Source organism: Vicia villosa, linkage group LG2, assembly GCF_029867415.1.
Source record: "Vicia villosa cultivar HV-30 ecotype Madison, WI linkage group LG2, Vvil1.0, whole genome shotgun sequence".
NCBI classification, from domain to species: domain Eukaryota; kingdom Viridiplantae; phylum Streptophyta; class Magnoliopsida; order Fabales; family Fabaceae; genus Vicia; species Vicia villosa.
Window position 1 is genome coordinate 115592620 of NC_081181.1, and position 26937 is coordinate 115619556.

At 34.5% G+C, this 26937-nt stretch overlaps 1 protein-coding gene across 4 annotated transcripts; it reads left to right on the top strand.

The window, feature by feature from the left end:
- The first annotated feature begins 22796 nt into the window (after positions 1 to 22796).
- Positions 22797 to 24372, top strand: LOC131646652 (uncharacterized). Of its 4 annotated transcripts, XM_058916636.1 has the most exons (4): positions 22797 to 22944; positions 23505 to 23592; positions 23955 to 24011; positions 24088 to 24372. In XM_058916636.1, exons 1-4 carry the CDS (start codon positions 22901 to 22903, stop codon positions 24298 to 24300), a joined length of 402 nt encoding a protein of 133 aa, XP_058772619.1. In that variant the 5' UTR covers positions 22797 to 22900; the 3' UTR covers positions 24301 to 24372. The 4 variants fall into 4 exon arrangements, 1 of the variants encoding a protein (XP_058772619.1); XR_009297554.1 differs by having other exon boundaries at positions 23319 to 24011; XR_009297555.1 differs by having other exon boundaries at positions 23319 to 23592; positions 23955 to 24372.
- The last annotated feature ends 2565 nt before the right edge of the window (positions 24373 to 26937 follow it).

The following is a 26937-nucleotide window of genomic DNA, read 5'->3' on the forward strand; positions in this document are numbered from 1 at the left end:
GTTGGTTCAACCTGTCCTAGATAAAGATCGGGTTCTAGGGTGCTCATATCCCTGATCTTTCTCGTGGGCATTGTCTCAACATAGCACTCAATCGGCCAGCCAAAAGCATCCCTTGAGGTCCAATCTCAATGAGTGTAGCATCGAGTATCAACCGGCTTCAGTCAGGAATCCAAAGCCAGCCATCTCACTACTTCCTATAGGCCAAAGTCAAGTTCACTAAGGTTCTAAGGGCGAGTTAGTGCTTAATGACACCACGCGGTAGCCAAATGTCTCCTCGATCAGATTCAAGGGCCATCAGGACAAACCAAAGTGTCGCACTAACGGTGGCCACCGATTCAACCATAACGATACATGTCGTACAGTTTCCCTGGTCTCATGCCACATACTTGAGGTACACTAGATCCGGGTGTAGGACCTTTCACACAATAACAAACCCAAGCAATTCCCTTAAAAATAAAGCATACAAACAAACAATTAAAAACATTTATAATGAACTAAGCCCTAAGGTAAACCCCTCTTAAAGAGTCCCCAGCAGAGTCGCCAGTTCTGTAACTCGGTGAACTGACTTTTATTCGAAATGTGCAACAATGTTGCGGTTAGCATGAGTCGCCACCGACTTTTATTTTGTCCAATGTTAGGAAAGGTAAAAAGTACAGAAAAAGACCTTTTTGAAAGAAAACGGGCTCGGGGGGTAAGTTATGAAAAGGGAAGGTGCAAGCACCCTTTTCATCCGTAGTTATCTACGAGCTCTTAACTTGCTTAGCTTATGTTTGTTTGTTTTTGAGTGGAAAATGAGTATAAGGACTTTAGCGTAAATGCGTAGCCTTAGTTTTTTGAAAGAATATTGAAAAGATGTTTTTATTGAGCTAGGCATATTAAGAGCACTACCTTAAATAGTTGGTCCTTTTCTATACTTTTTACGATTCCCAGGATTATCCATACTATATAGAAGTAGGAAATCCTAGTTATATTGGACGTGCGGGTCATCGAAGGGTCATCGAGGTCGTTTGAAGGCAACAAGTAGAGGTACCTTTAGCAATATTCGGAGGGACAATCATCGTTTCGTAGGCAACTATTCGAGGGACTAGATCATATCATCATAGGCAACATCGTGGGTCATCGAGGGACTTATGATCTTTGCGATGATTTTTAATCGAGGGACTTTTGCTAATGGGTACCTCCACATTCGAGGGACACGACCTTATATTCGAAGGCAACCGAGAGGGGCGTACCCTAAGGGTGAGTGAGTGCAAGTGTGTCAAGTTCAGTTATTTTATCTTGTATTAGGTTAGCTACGATTGATTAAGTTATCTTTCCATACAATCCTATTAGTCATACATCTAGCAGTTAATATTTGCGGAAATATAAAGTGCAGAAACGTAAATCTAAGCTATTACATGGCTTCGGGGAGGGGATTACAAACTCAACAAATGGGGATAAAAAAATATTACAAACCCCAAATAGAAAATAAAATGTACAAGAATTAGCGAATGTTCATAAAATAGTCCAATTGATCAAAGATGGTAGTACATCGCAATCAAAACAAAAATGTTAGTAGTGACATGAGAAAATAGCAAAATTATAAACAATTATCGGCTAATAAAAGAAAATCTAAATTAAATTCTAAAGGGACAACGAACATTTAATTAAAAAACTAATCAAAATATTTTTGTATTTTTTTTATATATCCTTTTAATGATTTATTAACTTAGAGACTTAATATAAATTATGTACAAATTAAATTGATCCGGGAATAATATATTTACAAATTAATTATCCTAATTAAAAACAATAATTAAAAAAAAGAAAAGAATAAATTAGAATTTGGAAAGTGATGACAACCTTTTCTCATATGGTTAGAACTTTGATTAATTCAAACACTAGGACACCTAATAGAAAATTGGCAAATGGTATTTTAATTAAATAAAAATGAAAATAACCTAAACTAACAGTATGCAAAACCGGAACCGATGGACAGCCTTACGTTCATTATTTCCTCTTCCTCACAGTAGAAGAAACAAATTTTCCTTTATTTTTTAAAGTTTTAAAATTAGCAAATCATAATTTGACACGTGGCATGGAAAGTTAGAATAATAAAACAAATAAACTAGAACACAAACCAAGTATCAGATCTCCTTTTTATTCTCTATGGAAAAGCTTACTTCTTTTTCAACATGGCTTCCGAGATGAGCGACAACGGTGGTGACTGCTGCTCCGGCTGGTCGTGAAGTGCGGCGAGAGATTGAGGGTCCGGTGGTGGTTGTCGGAGCCGGAGCGGGGTTGTAGCGGATCCCGTTCGTTACGCGGCGGCTGGAGCTTCCGAGGAGGGATTCTTCGGATTCGTTCTATGAGTGCGTGGCTCTCTCGTCGGAGCTTGCAAATGGGCGGTTGTTGGATCAAATCCGGAGTCGAAAGCCACATCTGCTAATTTTTATTTGGGTTCCTTTAGCCACCTGTGAGCAAAACAGAAACAAGACATCAAAGGATATGAAAAATATTAGTGCAATTAATTTGTGGAATAACTCATATATTGTGTATGTTGCTCTTTCTTTTTGTTCTTGGAGAGATATTGTTCATGAATGGATGTGAGTGTATTGGTTTTATGATGTGACTTGCAGGTTGTTGTTGAGAGTTTGAATTGGTGATTTATATATGGTTTTTGGTTAAAGGATTATTGAAGGGATTATAGTGTGTTAGTTTGTGGTGTATTGTTTCTTGGGTATAAAAAACGTGAAAGGGGAAATTGTGAATGTGAAGTTTCGGTGGAGTATGTACAAGAATGAGAAATCGTTTAGAAACTTCTTTACGGTGATAGAGAATAAGGGTTTAAAAAAAAAGGTTAGGAATTGTTAGTTTACAGGTTTTTGAACGGTGAATGTGTGGTCTATGAGTTTTTGTTGGTAGAATACGTCCGAGGAGAGGGTTAGGATTTGTTAGCCCTTATAGCGTCAATGGAACCAACAGCCAGTTAATTGTCATCAAGCCTTGTCTTCTATAGTTAATTTCCTTTTAATTTTTGAAGATGCTGTCTTAAGGTTGTTTTGGAAGGTTGAATGATTTTGTCTGCTTACTGTTTTGGAAAGAGATGGAAATCTCTAAATAATAAAGCTAATGATAATTATAAAAATCTACCTAATAATATATACATATACATTTAAAATAATCTAATATTTGAAGAAATAACATCTAAATTATTTTTTTTTATTTTATAAATTTTTTTTTTGGTTATTTTTGAATAAAAAGTGAATAAAAGCATAAAATTGAATATAAAAAAAAATGCTTAATTTAAAAAAACGAAAAATTCAAAATAAAAAAAAAATACATTTTTTTGTGATTTTTGAAATAAAAATTAAAATTAAAGTTAGAAAGAAATAAAAGGAAAAATGTCGGAAGTGGGATTCAAACCCGGGACCTTGTACCTGCAAACCTTACTTCCTTACCAATTGTGCTATATTACTTATTCGAAATAAAAAGCCAATTGAAAGTTTAAGAAGCATCAATCAATATTTTGCTGTTTAAAATATAACAATTTAAGAGTAAACTATTATATTTTAAAATAGATTTTAAATCGAATATTTATAAAATTCAGGATATCAATGTAAATGAAACCTAGATTTTATAAAAACCCAATTTTTGAAATAGTTTTGAATTTTTGAAAAGTGTGGGCAAATTTTGGGGTATGACATTATGATTGACAGAAGTTGGGCAAAAATGGAAAATACATGAAACCTTAAATGAGCAAATTTAAGTTTTGAGTATTGGGCTTTTATTTTTGGGCTTCCCACGTGATTTTAAGGTCAAAATAGGCCCATTGGTCATACATTATTTATTTTATAATTTTATTTCATTTATATTTGTTTTTAGTCATCTAAATTCAATATAAAATCAAATAAAATTACAAATAAATAAAAAGATCATATAGTTAATGTCCAAATATCTTGATCAAATTTCCAATCAATTCAAGGGCCAATATAACGTGAGAAATATGCATGAAATAGGTTGGAGCTCAAATTAGAAAGATTTGGTGCAAAAAATCATATCAATTTATCTCATGATCAAAGATTGATTCTTTCCCAAGTTTATTAACCTAATCCTCACCTATAAATAGTCAGCATACTCAATATAGGGGACGAAAAAAAGGGATAGCCACCAAGAGCTTTCTAAGTTTCACGAAAAATAAAAAAAAAGGTGCAAACTAGATTCCTTGTGGCAACCACTTTCAAACGTTCATAACCATCTCATTATACTCCCAAGGTGCCATAGATCAGGTTTACATGAATCAAAGCATATGGTGAAGCCATGAATTCGCATGCCATGATGAACATATTCATGCATATTTCAAAATCTTTGCATTTTTTATATTATTATGTTTTAACCTAATTTGATTGTATGGTTGAGTGTTTAATGATGTTTAGAGAAGGATTGAGTCCCTAAAACAAAGCTTTGGCGCGTGGATAAATGATCACCATTGGTAGGGCACACATGACTTGCACCTTCGTTCTCTTGGTTCCCGGCCTCCTCAAGCAAAAATAACGGTACCATTGAACTCACAGCCATCCATTTAGTGGATCTGGGTCCTCTCTAACTTTGTTTGGATCGTATCATATTAGTTTTGAAATTGCAGGAAATTTGAAGAAAAATCCGCAGGTATTTCCATGGCTAAATCCGCAGCAAAATCCGCAGGGCTGGAGGAAGAAGGTGATGATGTGGATTGTTGACTCCTTGGACCACGCGTGGCGCTGCTTGAGTGGCTGGGCGAAAATTCTCTCTCTCCCCACTTACTATTGGCTAGTCAACAATACTCAAACCTCTCTCCCTTTTTTATTGGTTCATTCAGCACAGGGGGGCCCACACTTTGACTACACTTGATTCTTCCCACTAACACATGTTTTCTCTTTTCTTTTATTGTTAGTGATATTTATATCAAAGAAGACTTGCAGCTTAGTGGCCAACGACGCCTCTCAGGAGCTTCTTATGTGAGGACGGGGGCTCGATCCTTGCTTCCCACATATTATGTTTCGCCTGCATTATTTTCTACTAAATTGGTTGCAGATCCCACGCACATGACGCTCACATCCTTATCATGCGTCCTCAGCTCCTTGCCATTGGATCTCCACACAACGCTGATCTAAGGACCCTGGAGTATTCCCCATGGTACTCCTTCAATAACCTTGCCATACCAAATTAACTGCGCCAGGTTTTTAATGTTTTATTCTTTCTCTTAATTGATTTTAAGTACTTTTTATTTTAAATTCTCTTTAATTAAAATTTGTTTTAATTAATTCTTTTTCCTTTAACTTTGTAAAAATAATAAACCTTTTTATTTTTTTATTAATAAAATTAAGTTTTATATTAGATAATGAATTTAATTTAGTTTAGATAATTAGATAATTAATTTAGGTTAAATAATTTAATTACTAGGGTTTAATTTAAGTTAAATAATTTTAATCAATTAGGTAATTTTAGGTTAATTAATCTAATTTTAAGTTTATTAATAATTTTAACCATTAATTAATTTTAGTAATTTTAGGTCGTTAACCTTATGTTTACAAACCCTAGAAACCTTAAGAGGTAGACTTTGTCCGTTAACGCGCTTTGTTCAAACCTTATTTAGGTCACAACAAGTTTTCTTAATAAACCTTAGGGGTTTAGTGTTAGGGTTTGCTTTTAACCTGAAAATTTTTCCTTTTATTTGCCTTATTATTATTTCGGATTTTATTTTATTTGCATTACTATTGCTTGCTATTATTTACAAATCATGTATCTGCCCCAAAGCCTTGTAAAAAAGTTCTCTACATTTCTTTCTGCCATTTATTTTCTGTTACCCTACAAGGGTTTTATTGTAATAGATTAGGTTTATTTTCTGCCCTTTAAAATTCCGCCCACCGGTGTTTAATTTAATAGCGTAGGACTTTTTATTTCTGCCTTTAATTTTGCTTATATTAACTGCATGGTTAGTAATCTGGGGAATGACAAGCCTGCTAATAAATTTAGTTTTCCTAAATTATAAGATAAATATAACTGAATTGAATCACCTGATTGTGCCACACACACACCTTTAGGGTAATCTCTCTCGTTGCCTGTTGCCTTGTTGCCTTATTATCTTGTTACCTCTATTTATGAAAATAGTCAAGTCCCTCGATTCCGAGGATACCTAAAGTAATGTTGCCTTTAAAAGAATGAGAATCGTCATATGAGATCTAGTCCCTCGAAGTTGCCTCGGTAAAACATAACGATTGTCCTAATTGCTAAGGTATCCTCGCCTGCTGCCTAAGAATGACTATTATATCCTTCCCTTAGACTACCTGTCCCCTTTATGGTAGGGACAATCTTGTGGTGAACGATAATTCCCGATGACCCTTAAACATCCAATTGAAAGACTTTCTGCCCTCTCATGGTATGGATAGACCCTTTCGCCCGAAAGACTTAAAGAACAAGAAAGACAATCTTAGGGTAGGTGTTCTTAAATGCTTTCTCACATTCAAATCAAAATCAAATGTTTTTCATAATCTCTTTTCAAATCAATTCAAAAATAAGGCTACGCTTATTTACAAGCTAAAGTCTTTATTCAAATCTTTTTCTATTCACACACGACACTCTTTCAAACAATTCAAAACAAACAAGTGAGCTAAGCAATTAAGAGCCCATGGATAACCATGGATACAAAGGGTGCTTTAAACCTTCCCTTTGTATAACTTACCCCCCGAACTCAAAATCTTTCAAAGGTCTTTCCTGTTCTTTTTGCCTTTCCAATTGGATAAAATAAAAGTCGGTGGCGACTCTTGCTTATCGCGACATTTTCTTTAAAGTCAGTTCACCGTATTACAGAAAGGATTATGAAGAACGTTTACATGGAGAAGGACCTGATCCTAAATCCCGATGGAGTTTGATATTTGATTGAGCTGTTAATGCTTATGGTAGAGGAATTGGGGCAATCAATGTCATGCCACAAGGTTCTCACGTACCATTTACTGCAAGACTAATGTTTGACTGCACCAATAATATGGTAGAATACAAAGGTTGTATCATGGGACTAGTGGAAGCCATTGATCTTAGAATCGAGATTCTGGATGTGTATGAAGATTCTGCTCTAGTTACCAATCAAATTAAAGGAGAATGGGAAACTCGTCATCCTGGTTTAATTCCTTTCAGAGATTATGCTCGAAGACTGCTGACCTTCTTTAACAAAGTTGAGTTCCATCACATACCTCGTGAGGAAAATCAAATGGCGGATGCATTGGCTACTTTGGCTTCCATGTATCAAGTGAAGTTTCCAAACGAAGCTCCTCAAATTACAATCATGCGCCTGGATAGGCCGGCTCACGTATTCATAGTTGAAACTATCACAGATGACAAGCCGTGGTTTTATGACATTAAAGTCTTCTTACAAAAATAAGAGTACCCAGTTGGGGCATCTAGCAAAGATAAAAGAACTTTGAGAAGATTGTCCAGTAGTTTCTTCCTGACTGGGGATGTGCTCTAAAAAAGGAATTTTGACATGGTATTGTTCAGATGCGTGGATAGACACGAAGCAAACCAATTAATGCAATAAATTCATGAAGGATATTTTGGCACTTATGCCAATGGACATGAATTGACAAGAAAGGTACTGAGAGCAGGTTACTATTGGATAACAATGGATTTCGCAACGTTATCTCCTCTCCATGGCCTTTCTCTATGTGGGGAATTAATATGATTGGAATGATTGAACCAAAGGCTTCAAATGGACACCGTTTTATCCTGGTCGCCATTGATTACTTCACCAAATGGGTCGAAGCTGCCTCTTACGCCAATGTTACTCGACAAGTGGTAGTAAGATTTATCAAGAACAATCTCATCTGTCGCTACGGCGTACCCAACAGAATCATTAATGATAATGGTTCCAATCTGAATAACAAGATGATGAAAGAGTTGTGTGATGAGTTCAAGATTGAGCATCACAATTCCTCTCCCTACCGTCCGAAGATGAATGGAGCGGTAGAAGCAGCTAACAAGAATATTAAGAAGATTATCCAGAAGATGGTTGTGACTTTCAAAGACTGGCATGAAATGCTCCCTCTTGCTCTGCATGGGTACCGCACTACAGTTTGCACTTCAACTGGGGCAACACCTTTCTCCTTGGTATATGGCATGGAAGTCGTACTCCCAATAGAGGCTGAGATTCCCTCCTTAAGGATACTAATGGAAGCCGAGTTATCATAAGTTGAATGGTTTCAAGCTAGATATGATCAGCTGAATCTTATTGAAGAAAAAAGAATGACCGCATTATGTCACAGTCAGATTTACCAAGAAAGAATGAAGAGAGCCTTTGACAAGAAAGTCAGACCTCAGAGATTCAAGGAAGGCGATCTCGTGCTCAAGAAGATATTACCTCTTCAATCAGATCCCAGGGGCAAATGGACTCCCAATTATGAAGGCCCGTACGTTGTCAAGAAAGCCTTCTCAGGTGGTGCTTTGACTCTTATGACTATGGATGGTGAAGAATTCCCACGTCCCGTGAATACCGATATGGTCAAGAAATACTTCGCCTAAAAAAAGGAAAAAAGAATAGCTCGCTAAGTTGAAAACCTGAAAGGGCAACTTAGGCAAAAATGAGCATCTCGGTGGACTGAAAACCTAAAAAGGCGGTCCAGGCAAAAATTAGAGACAATAAAAAGAGATCATCATCCCGATGAATTGAAAACCTACAAAGGTAATTCATGCAAAAATTAGGGAATATGGCAAGTAACCACATCCGGTATCACCTCACCATCCTTAAGATTTTTATGAAGACTCTCAACTGACGTCAATGTACGCTCGATATTTAAAGTTGTTAGGGGAACTAGTGATCATTGTATTTCAGTGTACCCTTTCTTGTAAAAGTTACCATTTCCAAACTTTGTAATCCATGGGGTCTTGCCGTTCATAGACTACCATTCCATTAATGAAAATTTGAGCCTTATCTCATTTCTTGGAATTCTTACTTTATTCTATCTTGCAAAATATTGTTTTTGAAATTAAGAGATTTGAAACAAAGTCAAAGTTGTTTTTCAAAATAAATAAAAAGATATAACATTTTCTTAAAACTCTTGAATACAAAGGTAAATGTTGGCCCAAAGTCCCCAGAAGAGTTGGTTCTCGAAGCAAGAAACGAAAGCACCAACAAATTTTATCCCCACAAAGCAGCTAGGTCTTGACACAAGTTGTCTCCAGCCAAAGATGGGTTTTCTTCTCGAAATGTGTCCATCTTTTTAACGGGTTTTCTTCTCGAAATGTGTTTTTTTATAATAGAAGATTGATTAGAAGAGTGTTATCTTCCCCTGCAGGATCTACATCCCTAACAGAAGATGTTATTGACAATCGGGTGAGTGTATACCCTGGTGTTGTCATTCCCCAGTATGGTCATCTTATTATATGTTTGTTTTGTCAGTATGCACATAACACTCACTTATTCATGCATGCATTCATATATTCATATTCATGCACATCATTTGCATCTTGTTAATATGATAAAATTATTATTCCACAAGCAATGTCTTTACTCCTTCCCTCTAAGCGTCAACTTTAGGCAGAAAGACCCATATCCTTGTGTTTCCCCAATGAGTTTGTTCCTCACGGGAAGATCTTGTTTTTGCTTATTCATCTGTCTCAAGATAAGATGAACCCCCATTTCAAGCTCAATCCTCAGCGGGAAGTGTCTTGTCTGGATGTCTTTTTCCAACTCCGTCTTGAATTGAATTTCGTTTCCAACAGATATAATCATTTGGATCAGCAAATCCTAGAGTGCATTTATTTTGCACAGCTGAAGACTTGGTATCTTCAAACCAGAACCTGTTTATGGTTCCCCATAAAGTTGGATTTATATCCCTGGAATTTGTTATTGCAATCTACATGGCGACAAATAATGGTCTCTTTATTTGAGCAACTGGTATGTCCCTGATTTCCTCCTCGAAAGAAGATGACAGTCTCTACGGAGAAATCAAAGGAACTTATGAATGGTTGGTCTCTCCAGCGTCGAGACAGTTCATGTTGAAGTTATTATGAATGGTTGGTCTCTCTAGCATCGAGACAGTTCATGTTCAAGTTATTATGAATGGTTGGTCTCTCCAGTGTCGAGACAGTTCATGTTGAAGTTATTATGAATGGTTGGTCTCTCCAGCGTCGAGACAATTCATGTTCAAGTTATTATGAATGGTTGGTCTCTCCAGCGTCGAGACAGTTCATATTCAAGTTATAATGAATGGTTGTCTTTCCAGCGTCGAGACAATTCATGTTGAAGTTATTATGAATGGTTGGTCTCTCCAACGTCGAGACAATTCATGTTGAAGTTATTATGAATGGTTAGTCTCTCCAGCGTCGAGACAATCTTATTAAAGTTGGTTCTTTCCTATGTGAATTGTGAGTCTCCCCAGCGTATGAGGCAGTTCATTGAGAAAGCCCATTGATTTCCTTCCCCGACATGTGAATGCAGCCTATGGAGAAGATTAAACCTTGTTCTGTAAAAATCCTGAGTTTACCAAAGTTTGTTACATTGTTCTTCTCCCTAATAGTCAGGGATTGTTCATCATATATCCCCAGTAGATCTATTTTCTTCCTCCCAGTTTAAAGGAAGTGTGTTGTTTGTTTGTTTGTTTGTTCCATATAAAAATCAAAAAATATGTTGCTTTCATAACATGCATGTGGGCTCTCAGGGTCCAAAATTGGGCTATCTTTTGTATTTAAGTCTCTCCTACCGTGCTAAGTCGAAGATTCCATCTTCCCCCATCAGGTATCAGGAACTTAAATAGGGGCAGTTGTTGTACCCTAATTTTTTACCACTGAGATCCCACTATATCTTAAGTATTAGGATCACCATTATCATCATAATCATCATGCATTTATCATTTGCTAACAAAAATATAAAAATTGTTGTTTGTTGCTTGTGCCCCAAGACAGAAGACTGATCAAGAAGAGGCTAGGCAAATTAGGGTTTTGAGGCCCACAAGGGAATTAAACATTTTTCTATGATTCAAAGGATTCTCTAATCAATATTAAGATCCAAGGTTAGTTCAATACAAGATCAATCACCTTCAAGTTCATCAAAAGCTCCAATTAGGCTTTTTGACCTAATTACACTAGAGAGTTGAATTTTAATCAGGACATGGCTCCAAGACTCAAACCATGATTCAAGGGCATCCAAATCAATATCATAGTCCATTCATATCATTCATTTGAATAGGAGAGCTTGATTCATTTGGAAATCACACAATTGCAATTCATTTGGGAAAAGTCAACTGTGCAAGTCAACCTTTGACTTTTAAGGAAAATGGTCAACCATGGACTTTTAAGGATCCAAATCATCATAATATGGATATTTAAGACATTTGATCAAAGAAAATTCAAAGAATTCATCAAGAATAAAAAAGTCAACAAAAGTCAAAATTAGGGTTTTAAGTGATTTTCAACCTAATTTTGGGAACTTCAAATTTTGCCTACAAACTCAAAAAAATCCAAACATGAAAGTCGTAGATCTTAACAAAACAAACAACTTATCACAGTGCAATTTTTGGCTAAAAGTGATTATTTGGAGAGATTTTGGATTAAGAAAGTTTATGTCTAAAAAACTTAGAAAAATTCTAAGTGTTTTCACCTAGTTTTTTCTTAACTTTAAGCCCATTTTTTCTCCATGATCCCAAACGAGTTTGAGGAAACTTTTAACAAGTGAATTGAACTATGTAGCAAGGGCTTTCCAAAGAGACCAATAGCATGAAAATCTATGGCTTGATCTAGGAGATATGATTTTATCAATATGGCTCCATAACACTTGAATTCAAGCCATTTCCAAGAAGAACATGAAGAACAGGTTTGAGATTTGCTTCAAATCTGTGGGAATATTCAAATTATAGCCCCTCTAACTTGTTTAAGAGGCCATAATCAGAAGATTACACTCTATTTTGAGCTATGGACCAAGTGTTTTATGCATTGTCCAAGTTTCATTCCATTTGTGTACAAAAGCTAAGACTTTCATTCTTGAAAAGTAAGCTTTATGCACAAAGTCAATGCATTGAGATCCCAACTTGTTTAAATCTGATCACAAGCAACCCTAAAGCTCAGACACAACATGTTTAAAGTGTCTAACAACTCCAAGCATGCTTGTACCTTCCATGGGAAATCCAATTTTCTCATTTTTTCATAAACAAGCAAAGAGGTACAAAGGTCACATGGGAGCTTAAAACTCTGATTTTTTCCCTCCACAAACCCTAACCCTTGCCTATAAATAGAGGGTATCACTCCCTTGATCAAACACACCAGAATTCTCCAAGTCACTACCTCACTTGAAATTCTCATTTTCCTATCTTTGCATTTTATAGGTCATTTTGAGTTCAAGCAATTATGGGTGTCAACCAAAGGTTTAGACAGCATCTAAACATCATTTAGAAGCTGTCCATACCTTCCTCAACCTCTCAAAGGCCCCCAACCAAAAATCACCTTTTAACCTCCATTAAAGCTTCTTCCAAGCTCATAACTTACCAAAATCCAAACCAAACACTTACCAACCAAATTAACCTTCCAAATAGCTTCTATATCACATACAAAAACTATCCATTACCTCTAAACACTTACCAAAAGCCTTGAACCAAAAATCACCATTCAAAATTCCATTAAAGTGTCACTTTGAACCAAAGTTTGGATTTTGAAATTGGCTTATGCGTTGTTGGATTTTTTGTGTTAGATACCTTCTATATCACATATAGAAGCTATCCAAACGCCTGTTTCAGATCTGTAGCACCCAGAACATTTAGTTCTAGGCATAACTTTTTGTGTTTGTAGGTGGTATCGAGTTTGAAGAAGAAATGGTGATCAAAGCCTGCTGAGCATTCCAAAAGCTTCCTTGAAGGTCCCTAAAGCTTTCCAGATCCTTAAAGCATCTATGCAACACCTCTAACATAGGATCATAAATCCATTTTCATAGGTATTTTTCTTGAAATCGAGCATACTTGTTTAAGCATTGTTCCTTGCAGTTCTTGATACCATTTTGTTCAGAAAGATGTAGGGAATAATAGCCCTAAGCTTTTGGGGCTTAATTGTTTGATTTTAGCATTTATTTTTAATTTTAAATTTTAGGGTTCTTGAGTAAAATCCAGAAAGGAAGGAAAGGACTCGGTAGGTTGGAGGGGAAATTCGGAGTCAATTTTTTCGGTATCTTCGTGCTATAATTTTTATGACCGACTACGAATCCCTTTCGGCCCTCCTAAAAAGAATGACGAAGCGTTTGGTTTTCTTTGGAAAATGGATGTTCCGTTCAAAATAAAGGCATTTGGTTGGAGACTTTTCCGGAATAGACTTCCCACAAAAGATCTTTTGCTATCTAGAGGTACCCCTTTGTCTCTTGATAATTTAAATTGTGTTTTGTGTGGGATTTGTGTGGAGAACATGAAGCATCTATTTTTTAGTTGTTTGGTGGTTAAGAATATTTGGAGGGAAGTAGCTTTGTGGGTTGGAAAAGTGGGCATCAGTGAGGAAGATGGTTTGGAGAATTTTATGAATTGGCACCGGTTCTTTCGTTTTAAAAAGGTGAAAGAGAGGAAGTTAGGAGTTGTTTGGCTTGCCACTAATTGGACCATTTGGTTGCTTAGGAATGAGGTGTCTTTCCGGAAGGATAAATGGAGTATTAATGATACCATTTGGAATATTAAAATGATGGTTTGGAGGTGGACTTTTTATGGAAAAATTACACATTCCAATTTTTCTTTTTACGAATTCTCTAAGGATCCGGTGTTTTTCCTCTCGTAAGTTAATTTGGTTTGTAATTTTTTCTTTTGTCGGGCTTTGTTCCCGTGTCCTCTTGTAATGGCTTAGAGAACCTATTGTTCTCTCTTCAATATATCTTGCTTATTGAAAAGAAAAAAAAAACTTAGTGAGATGTTAGAGAGAGAAACTCTCTTTTCTCTCTAGCTCATGCGACTTCTTTAGGTTAGTGTAATGAGGACCATGATTGATCAACGGGAAGGGTGGACTAAGGTGGGAAGGAGTTTCAATAGGAGGGTTATGGTAGATAGATGGGATGTAGCGGGAGGAGGAGGAGGAAGAAAGGAGGAGGGAGCGGTGGTAACAACATTATTTTTCACTGAGTTTGGGAGCAAGTGGAAGGCAAGGGACTTGATGTATGAGTTCAAGAAGTTAGGGGACATCGATGAAGTGGTCATTCCTCCGAAAAGGGATAAACATGGGAAGAGATACGGTTTTGTGCGTTTTCTTAACGTGAAGGATGAGAAATTGTTAGCCATTAAGTTGGATAGCCTGGTGCTCGAGGGTAGGAAATAGTTTGTGAACCTGCCAAGGTTTCAGAGATTAGCGAAGGAGCAAGCCAAGCAGGCACGGAAGAATGATAAGGTGAGAAAGGAGGTTGATATTGGTGTGAAGGAAGGAATGTTGCAAGGCCAAAGTTCAAAGGCATGGGTGGACAAGATATCTTTGGCAGAAGTTGTTCATAATCAAAATGCAAATGTTAATAAGGGCGCGGAAGTGATGGTGGCTAAAACTGCATTCTTCTTTTCAGAGAAGGATGAACTAGATCGTTATAGCAAGGCGTTCATATGTGTTATCAAAGATTCAGGGGTTGCTTTGAATTTTAAGAAGATTTTTCATGAAGAAGGCCTTTTCTCTATCAGGCTCACTATGCTAGGACCTAATCTCTATCTTCTTGAGGATTTGGTGTGTGGTGAGGTGAAGGCTTTCATTGAGGAACGAAGAGAGTGGTGGGAGTATTAGTTCAGCTCCATTAGACCTTGGGCCCCAAACAATGTGGACTTAGAGAGACTCCTATGGATGAGAATATCCGGCATACCTTGCCATGTGTAGGGAGAAAGTTTCTTAAAAGTTCTAGTGGAATCTAGAGGCACTTATGTTAGAAGCGAAGAGGTTACAGAGGCACGTCTTAGCATGGATGAAGCGAGGATATGTATTCAATTTGGGAGATTAGAGGTGATTAATGAAACAATTAAAGTGGTTATCGATGGAGCTCCATTATTTATTAGCTTGAGAGAAGATACATCTTTGCTAAAGGAAGTGGTGTCATTTTGTAGGAGTATGGAAGAAGACGGTACAGATTCGTATGACTCTCCGGCGGGAGATTACTCAGATGAGGAGTTTTCAGGCGAGGTAAGGGCTAACATCGAGGCAGAATTTTAGACTGAGGTTTCAGAAAGTGTGATAAAGACTATGCATGTAGGGCAAAGGTTGGAGGAGTTTTCTTAGTCTAAAAGTACAGCTGATAGCAGAAAGCTTTCACATTTTAAGGAGCCTTTGAAGCAAAAAGACAGAAAGGAGACTTGTGATATTTCTAATAACAATGTGGTGCATGGAACAAAGCATTTCGAAGTAGAGGCATTAAATGCATCTCATAATAACTTAGTTAACATAGAAGGAGGTGACATAGTGGAGTCAGGTGAGGGAACATGTGTTGGCAATAACATTTATGATGGTGGTACCAAGGAGAGAGATTTGTCAATAGAAGAGTTTAAGGAGGATGGGGTTAATTTTGGTGGGACCAAAGAGGGCAATATTTTAATCGAAAACTCCAAGGTAGGTGGGACCAAAGAGATTGCTTTTCTCTCAGACAAATTATGTGGGACGGTGGAGGGTGAAATGGGGCATGTAGGCCCATTATCATTCGATATGGCTTGTAGGAGTATTTGTGAGAAAAAGTCCAAATCAACGGCCAAACAGAGAAAAGCTGAAATCGGTGAAGAACTTGGGGGAAAACGTGGAGATTTCGTCTTCCTTCTATGCCTGTATTGCACCTAGGAATGGAGGCAGCTCGAAGACCAACAAGGATTTGGCGGAGGCTACTGTGTCAAAAGGCGATACCATCTCTAATGGTAAGTCCTTCTCTTGCACTTCTTTAAATAATTCAGACATTTTGTGTTGTAACAATAGAATGCAACAAAATTCTTGTTCTGAGGTGGGCAAGAAGCTGTGGAATTCTATTTCAAACTTAGGGGTCTCTAGTGTTGTAGAGGATAGCATGAGTATCAAATTGTTAGATGTTTTGGAGCGGAATGATAAGAATGTTCTAGAGGGTAGGAAGACGGTTATAGATTTGTTACCATGAATTTACTTTCGTTCAATATAAGAGGAGGAGGTACTCTTTCAAAAAGGAAGAGAGTGAGTTTTTTGATTAAGTCTTTTAACATTGAAGTTTGTTTTTTACAAGAAACCAAACTACCTTACTTTAAAGAGATTTTTGCGAAGACCTTTTGGGGCAGCAATGAAGTTGGGTGGACGGCTTCTACTTCAACAGGAGCATCGGGAGGTATGGTTATTTTATGGATGAGGGATTCTTTGTCTCTTAACTATAGTTTTATAGGAAAAGGATACGTTGGAATTAACATAAATTGGAAAGGTGCGTGTTATAATCTTGTGAATATGTATGCTCCGTGTTGTACGATTGAGAGAAGGTTGTTATTGAGGTCTTTATTGGATAGGAAGAATAAATATGGTAATGAGGAGTGGTGTGTTGTAGGAGACTTCAATGAAATTTTGAGAAGGGAAGAAAGAATTGGGGAACGCTTATACTCTAGTACTAGAGGAATGACAAAGTTTCGTGATTTCATAGAGAATATGGGGTTGGTGGATATACCTTGTGTAGGAGGGAAGTTTATGTGGTTTAAGGATAATGGGAAGGTGATGAGTAGACTTGATAGGTTCTTGATTACGAGAAAGACATTAGATGATTTGGGAGTGGTGGACCAAAGAATTGAAAATAGAGATATCTCAAATCATGCTTCAATTCGGTTGAATGTTAGGGTGGTTAATTGGGGACCAAAACCTTTTAGATTTAACAATGTGTGGTTCAAGCATAAGGATTTCAATACTTTTATCTCGGAAGAATGGGGAAGTTGAATGTCTAAGGAAGGGGGACTTTATTTTGTATGAGAAGCTTAGACGGTTGAAACTTTGTCTTCGTGATTGGAATAAGGAGGTGTTTGGTTGGATTGATTTGAAAGTTAAAGAGGAGATGGAAAATATTAACTTGATGGATAATTTGTTGGGGGATAACAATGGTGGTAATGTGGAAGACTTGGTTACTAGTAGGAGGGAGGTTTCGAAGGAGATTTTGAACATGTTACATCTGAAGGAGTGTATGCTTAGATTAAAATTTAGACAACTTTGGATGCATGAGGGAGATAAAAACACAACATTTTACCATAATTTTATTAAGGATAGACAAAGAAGAAACTCGATTTCAATCTTGGAGGAATCGAATGGTAGGGTCGAGGGTGTGGAGAACATAAAGAATGAGATCTTTTGTTATTTTCAAGATTTCTTCAAAGAAGAAAATAGTGAAAGACCTATACCAGAAGACTTACTTCTAAATTGCTTGAGTGAGGGTGACGCTGATTGGTTAGAGAGACCTTTTTCGGAAGAAGAGATTAAGGAAGCCGTGTGGGCGTGCAATGGTAATAAGAGTCCCGGGCCGGATGGTTTCTTTTTAAAATTTTTTAAAGGTAATTGGGAGGTGGTTAAAGGGGATGTCGGTAGAATTGTTTAAGATTTTTTTGTTAAGGAAAGGCTTACAAAAGCTTGTACTTCTTCTTTCATTACTCTTATCCCAAAAGTGAAAAATCCTCAATCTTTGTTCGACTTTAGACCAATTTGTCTTGTTGGTAGTTTGTATAAGATTCTTGCAAAAATATTGGTGGGTAGATTAAAGTGTGTCATTGGGAAACTTGTTTCGAGCAACCAAACGACCTTTGTCCCGGGTAGAAGTATTTTGGACGGAGTCCTTGTTGTGAATGAGGTGATGGATCTTGCCAAAAGGGAGAAAAGAAGTTATGTGGTTTTAAAGGTTGATTTTGAAAAAGCTTATGATCGTGTTAGTTGGAATTTTGCGAGATATGTTCTAGTTCGGATGGGTTTTGAAGCGAGATGGATGTGATGGATGGAATGTTATATATATTCTCCAATAGTATGTCCTTCCTTATTAACGGAAGCACAACGAAGGACTTCAAGGTTGAGAAGGGCTTTTGTCAAGGAGATCTGTTGTCTCCTTTCTTATTTGTTTTGGTTATGGAGGTCCTAACGGCTCTAATGAGGAAGGTGAAAGAAATAGGAGATTTCCAGGGGTTTAAGGTAGGTGTTAATGAGGAGGTTGATTTGCTTCAATTCGCGGATGACGCAATTATCATTTCGGAGGGAGATACGACAAACTTATGGAGTATGAAAGCCATTCTTAGAGGTTTTGAGTTAATGTCGGGTTTAAGGATAAATTTCCATAAGAGTAATATTTATGGGATTAATGTTGGTGATTGGTTTCTTGATGTGGCTTCTAGTATTCTTTCGTGCAAGGTGGGAAGTTTACCGTTTAAGTTCCTAGGAGTTAAAGTGGGTGGTAATTCTAGGAATCTTTTAATGTGGAAAGATTTTACCTCGTTTTTAAGAAAAAGGTTGGCCGTTTGGAGAGGTAAAAATCTTAGTATAGCGGGGCGTGTGGTTTTGATCAACGCGGTGCTTAATGTTATTCCTATATATTCTTTATCTTTCTATAAAGCTCCATTAAAAGGGCTTAATGAGATTCGGTCAATTCAAAGCAATTTTTTATGGAGCGGAGGAGATTAAAAAAACGATCCATTGGGTGTGTTGGGACACTGTAACGCCCATTTTTACTTTAATTATTTATTACATTGTGTGTTGTGTGATTTATTGTTAATTATGTGATTAATTGATTTTTATGTTATTTTATTAGGAATTAGTAGAAATAACATGATTTAGTGAGATTAGTGTTATTGAGCCTAACTTAGAATTAGAGTTGGTAAGTGGGAGGTGTTAATTAGAGCCCATTAGTAATAATAAGTTAGTAAGATTAACAAAACAAGAGAGTTTTGGGAAAATAGAAAATTAGAAGAGTCATTTGGTGAAAGAAGAGAAAGAGAGAAGAGAATAGTAAAGAAGCTAGGGCAAACCCCCATTGAAACTAGAGTTGTCTTTAATCCAAACCAAGGTAAGGGTGAGATTCTTTCATGATAAGGGATTGTATGATGATAGATTATGGTGGAGATTTAATTGTATGCCTAGTATCCATGTTTGGGGAAGAATTGTAATTGGGAATTGTTAGGGTTTATGCTAGATTCCATGAATTTGTGTTCCAAACATATTTTTGATATAGATTGTTGTTAATAGATGTCCAATGCTGGTTATAATCGTTGTTAATTGTTGACTGAAAGTGATTTTTGAGGTGTGGGATAGCTTTTTCGCAGAACTGAGTTTGCTGTTATTTTTCTGCATTATCGCTAGTCTGCTAAGAGGGATCTGGTCCGCTAAGCGAAGTCTGAGAACAAATTATGAAATTCGCGAGTTCGCTAAGCGGGATTGGTCCGCTAAGCGAAGCTGCGAAGATGGTTCGCTACTGTTTTAGTGGTAGTTAGCGCGCTTGTGGCTCGCTAAGCGAACTTTGCCGTCAAAAACTTTTTGAAACTTCTACTTGTTGTATCTTTTGATCTATAACTCCTTTTTATGCACCGTTTGAACTTCCGTAAATCTGAAATCATTTCCTAACTAATGAAATTGGTTTTGAATAATTTTTGAGAACTTTTATTGAATCGTATTTTCCCGATATGATGATGTATTGTGAAGTTGAATATTTGTTGTATGTTGGCATATTATAATGATGCGATCGAGATGTTGTGAATTACTATAATAGTAATGACGTTGTTGACTACCATGGACTATTGGTATTTGAATTGGAGGTTATTCCTCGTTGTTATTGGTTGATGTTGTTACATGTTGTGAATGTTGTATTTTGCGGATGTTGCATCATTGAGTCGCATCCATTGCATTATTAAGTTGGCCTGGATTGGCAAACACGTTGGCCTGGATTGGCAAACACGTTGGCCTGGATTGGAAAATTTTAAGTTGAAGGCTTATGCCTTGTTGATGCCTCTATTAATTGGCAAATTATTAAGTTGGGAGTTTTGCTCCAAATGGTACCACATGCATATGCACAGTATTGAGTCGCATTTTGAGTTGTTGTGATAATGAAATAGTTGTTATGCTGTGTTGATGATATCGTTGTGAAGTTGAATTCATTGCTATGTTTTGTTGATGTTTTTGTTGTGATGAAAGTTGCATTGAGTTGAGAAGTGGTGAATTGTGTATGATCTTATTTTCACTATAAGTATTATCATACGTTCCTTTATACTGTTTGATATCTCACCCCTTCTATTTGAATGTTACCCTTTATTGGTAACGTGCAGGTAACAAAGATGAGTAGCCGTTACCGTTAGTAGTTCGAGTTGGTGTCTTTTGCTCTGATACGTAGCACTCGGGGGGATTGACACTTGTTTCCTTTTATTATGTTTAAGTTTGAACTATATGTTGTTTTATGAAGAAGATTATGTTTTGTTGTTTTCAAGTTAGACCAAGATGCTAACATTTTGATGTTTATGAGTTTATGATTCTGCTGCATTGTTTTAAAGTTGATTTGGTTTTGAAGAATCATTTGGCTATGAGTTCTCCCTATTGATATATGCTATGTATCTGTTGTAATGAGCTGAGATATGTGATTGTTTTAATGTCGTAATGTGACACCTCATGTTGTTTTTGAATTTTGCACTCTGATTTTATTATTAAACCGTTGGGTAGATTTGGGGTGTTATAGACACCGTTTGTAAATCTAGAGAGGAAGGTGATTTAGGTGTAAAAATGTGGAAATTATGAATGCGACGCTTATTAGTAAGTGGAAGTGGAGGATTTTAAACGAGAATGATGCGGTTTGGTGTGGTATCCTCAAAGCTAGATATGGTAAGGTGAAACTAAAGATTTTAGTAGGCGATAGATCGTTGGTGATATCAAAAGATTCTATATGGTGGACAGATGTTTTGATGTCGGATAATTATGAAAGATTGCTTGATAATAATTTTACGCAGGCGGTGGATTGTAGTGTGGGGAATGGAGAAGATGTTCCTTTTTGGTATGCTTGTTGGGTGGATCAATAGCCTATCATGGAGGCTTTCCCAGAGCTGTTTCAAGCGGCAGAAAATCATCTTCTAACAATGGCTAAAGCGGGGAATTTTGAAGTGGACAGTAGGCACTGGAATGTTCATAGTTTGCTGGCAGCGGACATCACCAACTCAGCTTTTCTGGCGCAGGAATTGTTATCGTTGCAGCAGCAGCGGTGTTTGCAGGAGGACTCTTCGGATATTTTCACGTGGAGAGATACTTCGACGGGTGTTTTTACTTTTAAGCCGTGTTATGATCGTTTCAAGTCCAATCTTTCGGGACTTCCTTTAAATCCGAGGTTGGTAAAAGCTGTGAATTCTTTGTGGAAGGTTAGAGTTCCCTATAAAATTCTTTTTTTTGTTTGACGGTTTATTAATAATAGAATTGCAACAAAAGATCATTTGTTGAAGAGGGGAGTTTTGGCAGATGCCAATGACTTAATGTGTGTCATGTGTATGAAGGAGGAGGAGTCTTTATCGCATTTATTCGGTGATTGTGAAGTAACTTCGCGCATTTGGAGGAGGGCGTATGGTTGGATAGGGCTCGTCCCGAAGTTTTCTTATGAGGACTTTGTTAGTTTTTTCCTCTTTTGCGATAGAGTGAAGTGTTTGTCCAAGAGGACCATTGTGGGGGTAATTTGGTTGGCCACGGTTTGACGTTTATGGTTGAAGCATAATGCGATTATCTTTAAGAATGAGTTATTTACTTTTTCTGAATGTATAACGAATATAATCCTCTTTTATTGAAATTGGCTTTTATCTTTCAACAAATTAGGGGAGTTTTGTAATTTCCATACTCGAAATATCCTGCCGCTCGTTTGTTTCGAGTGTTAGGAGTTTTTCGCTTTGTATTTGGGCAGAGTATCCCTAATACTCCCTTGTTTAATCTCATTGCTTATCATAGATAATAATATTTCTAAAGGAGTTCTTTGGCAACTTTGCCATTTGTCACAAATCTAGCATGCTTACTATTTTAATAGTTTCTATAATTAGTTAAATTACTATTAATAGATTGTTAATATTTATACTTAATTTTAAATTTTGAATTTGAATTCTCAATTATTTATTATCAAATTATGAAATTTAATTTTCATAAATATATGATTTCTCAATAGATGTAATACACATATACACATATCATAGATAATAATATTTCTAAAGGAGTTCTTTGGCAACTTTGCCATTTGTCACAAATCTAGCATGCTTACTATTTTAATAGTTTCTATAATTAGTTAAATTACTATTAATAGATTGTTAATATTTATACTTAATTTTAAATTTTGAATTTGAATTCTCAATTATTTATTATCAAATTATGAAATTTAATTTTCATAAATATATGATTTCTCAATAGATGTAATACACATATACACATATTTATGTATTTTATTTAATTTTGACAAAATAATAATTATAATAAAATTATTATTGGGTATACACATTTTCAATTTATTATTTTAAGTTAATAATAAATGTTGATAATAATATTAATCAATTAATCAGCTAAAATATTTCTAATTTATTTTAAGTTATTTATACATTTAATTTATCAATAATGAATATTATTAATAATATTAATCAACTAATATAATTATCAACAAACGAAAGATAGCTGGATAATTATCAACTAATATAATTATCAACTAATATAATTATCTTACATTTTCCAATTTATTTTAAATATGTTAATTTAAATTTTAGTTTTCCAATTTATATTACACCGATTTATATAACTATTCTTGGGCCTTGAAAATAGATATGCTTTTGCCTAATTATAACATGAGACCATGTGTTTCTTGGGCTTTGCAGAATACAAACAAATTGGAACCTTTTCTTTGTTGAGAATTCCAATCGATCTAATGCATTCCACGCTTTTATACTTATAGCGGCTACCTTCAAGCATCATTATAAATTATTCTTCTCGAAGCATCCTTCCAATTCCAATGACTCTGATCATCAATACTGTTACTTCCATCCAGATAACCATGTGAGTATATTTAATAACATCTTTAACGTTTTATTTTCCTTAGTATGTTTATGATTTATGGTGTATAAATAGGTCAACCTTATCTCCAATTTCATACAGTTTTTGATTTTCTCCTCAATTTTATATTCACCATTTCTCCTTCGATTCTTTGTAATTACGTTTGGAAACACAACTTTTTCTCCCAAAAGATAACTTTTTTTATCGTTTTTGTGCTGAAAAATATTGTCTTTTCGGTTTAATTTGAAATATCATATTTAGGGTTTCCTTTAAAATGGGTTTTGCTTGCTCTGTTAACAAATATAATTTCTGGTTCCAATCGATCCCAATTCAACGATCCTAAATAATTGAATATTGAATTTAATGTTTTTTTGTAGGTATAAGGAAATCAAACGGGATCCGAAACAATTGATTGGATATGGTGGAATGTCGTCTTCGTATTCAGCTACTATTATTGCTGTTACTACGGCAGTTGGACTTCGTTTATTTTTTTTGTTTTCAATATTTCGTTCTTCCTCTTTTAGATTCTCTGATTATGATGGGTCATTGTTGTATTTTTAAAGATCTGAAGATGGAGCAAGAAACCAGTGTCTAATACTGGGGCAATTTTATTCTTTTGACTGTCATGGTTCCGTTGAAACATGTGCATATGTGAGTGCTATAAAAATATGGTTGGTGTCAAACTTAAAATTGCTATAGTTAGTGTGTATATACAATGAATATGTGTATGTGCTAGAAGCATGAACACATATAATATCTGTAAAAGTCACTGTCTCCAGGTTTTTACTGTCTATATAAGCTTTTGGTTTTTGCTTTCTTAGAATATAGTGTTGTTAATATTTAATGATTGTGATGGTTGCATCATATTAGAAATCCTAACATGCATGCATATGACCTCAATTTGCATACTTTAGTCTTTTTTGAAGATTTCAAATGTCAGTTTTCACTTATACATGCAACAGAAAGAGATAATAACATGGAGGATTATTTTGTGAACTATAATTTCAATGCAGGATTTAGGTATGAAGTCTGTTGGTGTGAAAGTGGCAAAAGAATATGGATCAATAGAGGTAGTGTAAGCTTATCATTGGTTTCTATATGATAAATATTTGTATGTTCATTTATTGTTATTTGTATTTCGCTCAGGTTGATGAATACTCTCAAACACGGGTTCCTTATATTTTTATCACCGAGTTGTCTTTGGCTATTTTAACAGTATGTGAAGCCCTGAAAGAACAAATGCTTTTGATGAATGAAAAAAGACTCCTTTCAGTCTTATCTGCCACCACTGAACTCATTGATGCCCTTTCAGATCAACGCTCAAATTCACACACTGGATTATCACTTCAAATTCAATGATTTGATTAATTGAAATAAGTTTATTCCTTTTTAACCTTTCGAGTTTTGATTTACCCTTTTGCTTCATTTCACTATATGGTCGAGTTTTACTTCTATTTATAGTTACTAGGAAGTTGAGTGAGTTTGGTACTTTTTGATTGTTGGAAGAAATGAAATTAGTTTTTGAAAATTGTGGTCGTGGTAATCTATTCTGTTGTCAAATTGTAACATAAATTGAAAGTACCGTTTGAGCCTGTTTTGGTATGAGAATAAATTTTATGTTCACATTTCCATTCACTTTTAATTGGAAAAATAATATTGTGTATATGTATGAAATCATAGTATATGTGAGACATCTTTACATTCTATTTTGATTATCGATACGATTTTGCATGTTTAGAGTATTTATGCTGCAATTAATTAGCTGAATAAATATTGATTCATTGTAATTTGGATGTTTATTATTTTTCAATGACAGATTTATCAACTATAACTAATTTCTATTGAAGACCATTGAATTACACATTAAGCACCAAAGTGGTATTGAAGAATAAATTAAATGTAAAGTGACTGACCAATAAAATAGCACATATAATTTCATAATAATCCACATAAATACTATATGTGGTGCTAATGTTAAATAATTTGATAATGAAATTTGTAAATGTTTGTGATAATAAATCATTAGATGGTAAAAGTAATTAACATAATAGTAATTTTTTTTAGAGATGTTTAATAACTTTTTATATTTTTGGATTTATTTTTAGAAATGTATAATATAATAATTATAATAATGATTATGATTTTTTCGAAAGACCATTTTTCAATATTTAATTTTTTAATAGTGATTAACTTCTCTTTTATAAATTTTCTTTATTCAATCGTAGCTTTTTCTTTTTTCAATATTCAAATAATTCAAATAGTTAAGTTTTATATGAAATTGTTCACTTTTTTAATATACAATCGTAATCTCAATTTTATATCTACTATCTATTCATTAATAATAGATTGACCAAGTTGCCTAAATTACCCTTTCACCAAAATTCATTTGCACTAATAAAAGGTCATTTTTGTAACTAACAAATTAAGTATTTACTCTTTCAACTTTATTGAATGGATGCCCCAAGTGTTAGCTTTTCATTGGTCCGAATTAAATAACATTTTCGTTACAACTTTATTGCATGATTGATGACATCACATGTAAGCCATGGATGATGGAAGTCATATTTAAATTTCTTTTACATTTCATTTTCCCACACTTTCTTACTTTCATTTTAATTTTTCTTAATTTATTTATTATCACAAAAAATATTAATAATCTATTTTTAAATTTTAATCTTACTAAAAATTTCAAATTTCTTTCACATTTCATTTTTCCATACTTTCATTTTAATTTTTCTACATTTATCTATTATCGCAAAAAATATTAATAATCGATCATTTAATTATTATTCCCAAAAATATTTAATTATTTCACGGGCCACTATCAACTCAATATTTAATTTTTTTTAATCGATCATTACACATTTTCTCTAACTTAATTAAAATTTCAAATCTCTCTCACATTTTTTCACACTTTCTTACTTTCATTTTAATTTTTTTCTCTATTTATTTATTTATTATCTCACGGGTCACTATCAACATAATGTCTATTTTATTTTAATCAATCATTGTCTTTATTTGAGAGATAATATCTTTATTTTTATTTTTTTCTCTATCTCACGATTTTTTATCATTATTTAATATAATTAAATTTCCATGATTATTGTTTATTTTACATTTGTTTTTAAATATATTTTATATTGCATCAAATTATTTTTTTATTTCACGGGTCATTATCAACATATAGTAGCTATTTTATTTTAATCAACAATTACTATTAATTGAGAGATAATTTTTATTTTTAAATGTTATTATTTTATTTTTATTATCTCCATCTTATAGTGTTTTTTTATACGATTATTTAATATAATTGAATTTATATGATCATTTTTCATTTATAATTAAACCATAGTGATCTATATCGTTTTCTTTTAATTGTTGTTGGACCGTCAATTATTAAATTACCTGACCCAATTTTTTTATTGTGTTCTTAACATATCTTAAACATTTTTTTGTGGATCATTGTTTTCTATATAATTATTGTTAAATTTACAATTAAGTAAATTATTTCATATTTTTCATTTATATTTAAAATTTTACATTTGCATTTGTTAAAATTTTATTTTTTTCTCCAACTCACATGTCCTTTTTTATATGGTTCTTTATTACACACAAAATTAGCACATGAATACGATAATAATGTTTAATCTTAAGGGCCACTTTCAATACAATGCCTATTTTATTTTAAACAATAATGACTTTTATTTGAAAACTAAAGTATTCATTTTCAAATTTCAAAACGATTCCTATGGATATTCGGTTTTCAAAGAATTGGGAGTATAACAGAGCAATCAATAAAACTCTAACTCTATTCAAGTAAAACAATTCTTTTTAATTATGCATATTGCTTATAATTCCTTTTATTTATATTATTCATATCATTACAAAAATACTACACCAGAAAAAAATCACCCGTGCGGAAGCACGGGTCTCTGACTAGTATAACATATAAATTAATATAATTAAGTTTATTAACATTTTAATTGTAGTTCAAAT

Coding starts and splice junctions, on each gene's coding strand:
- LOC131646652 (XM_058916636.1), top strand. CDS start 22,901: ATGACTCTGATCATCAATACTGTTACTTCCATCCAGATAACCAT. Junction 22,945..23,504: donor ACTTCCATCCAGATAACCAT/GTGAGTATATTT, acceptor GTATTTTTAAAG/ATCTGAAGATGGAGCAAGAA. Junction 24,012..24,087: donor AAGAATATGGATCAATAGAG/GTAGTGTAAGCT, acceptor TATTTCGCTCAG/GTTGATGAATACTCTCAAAC.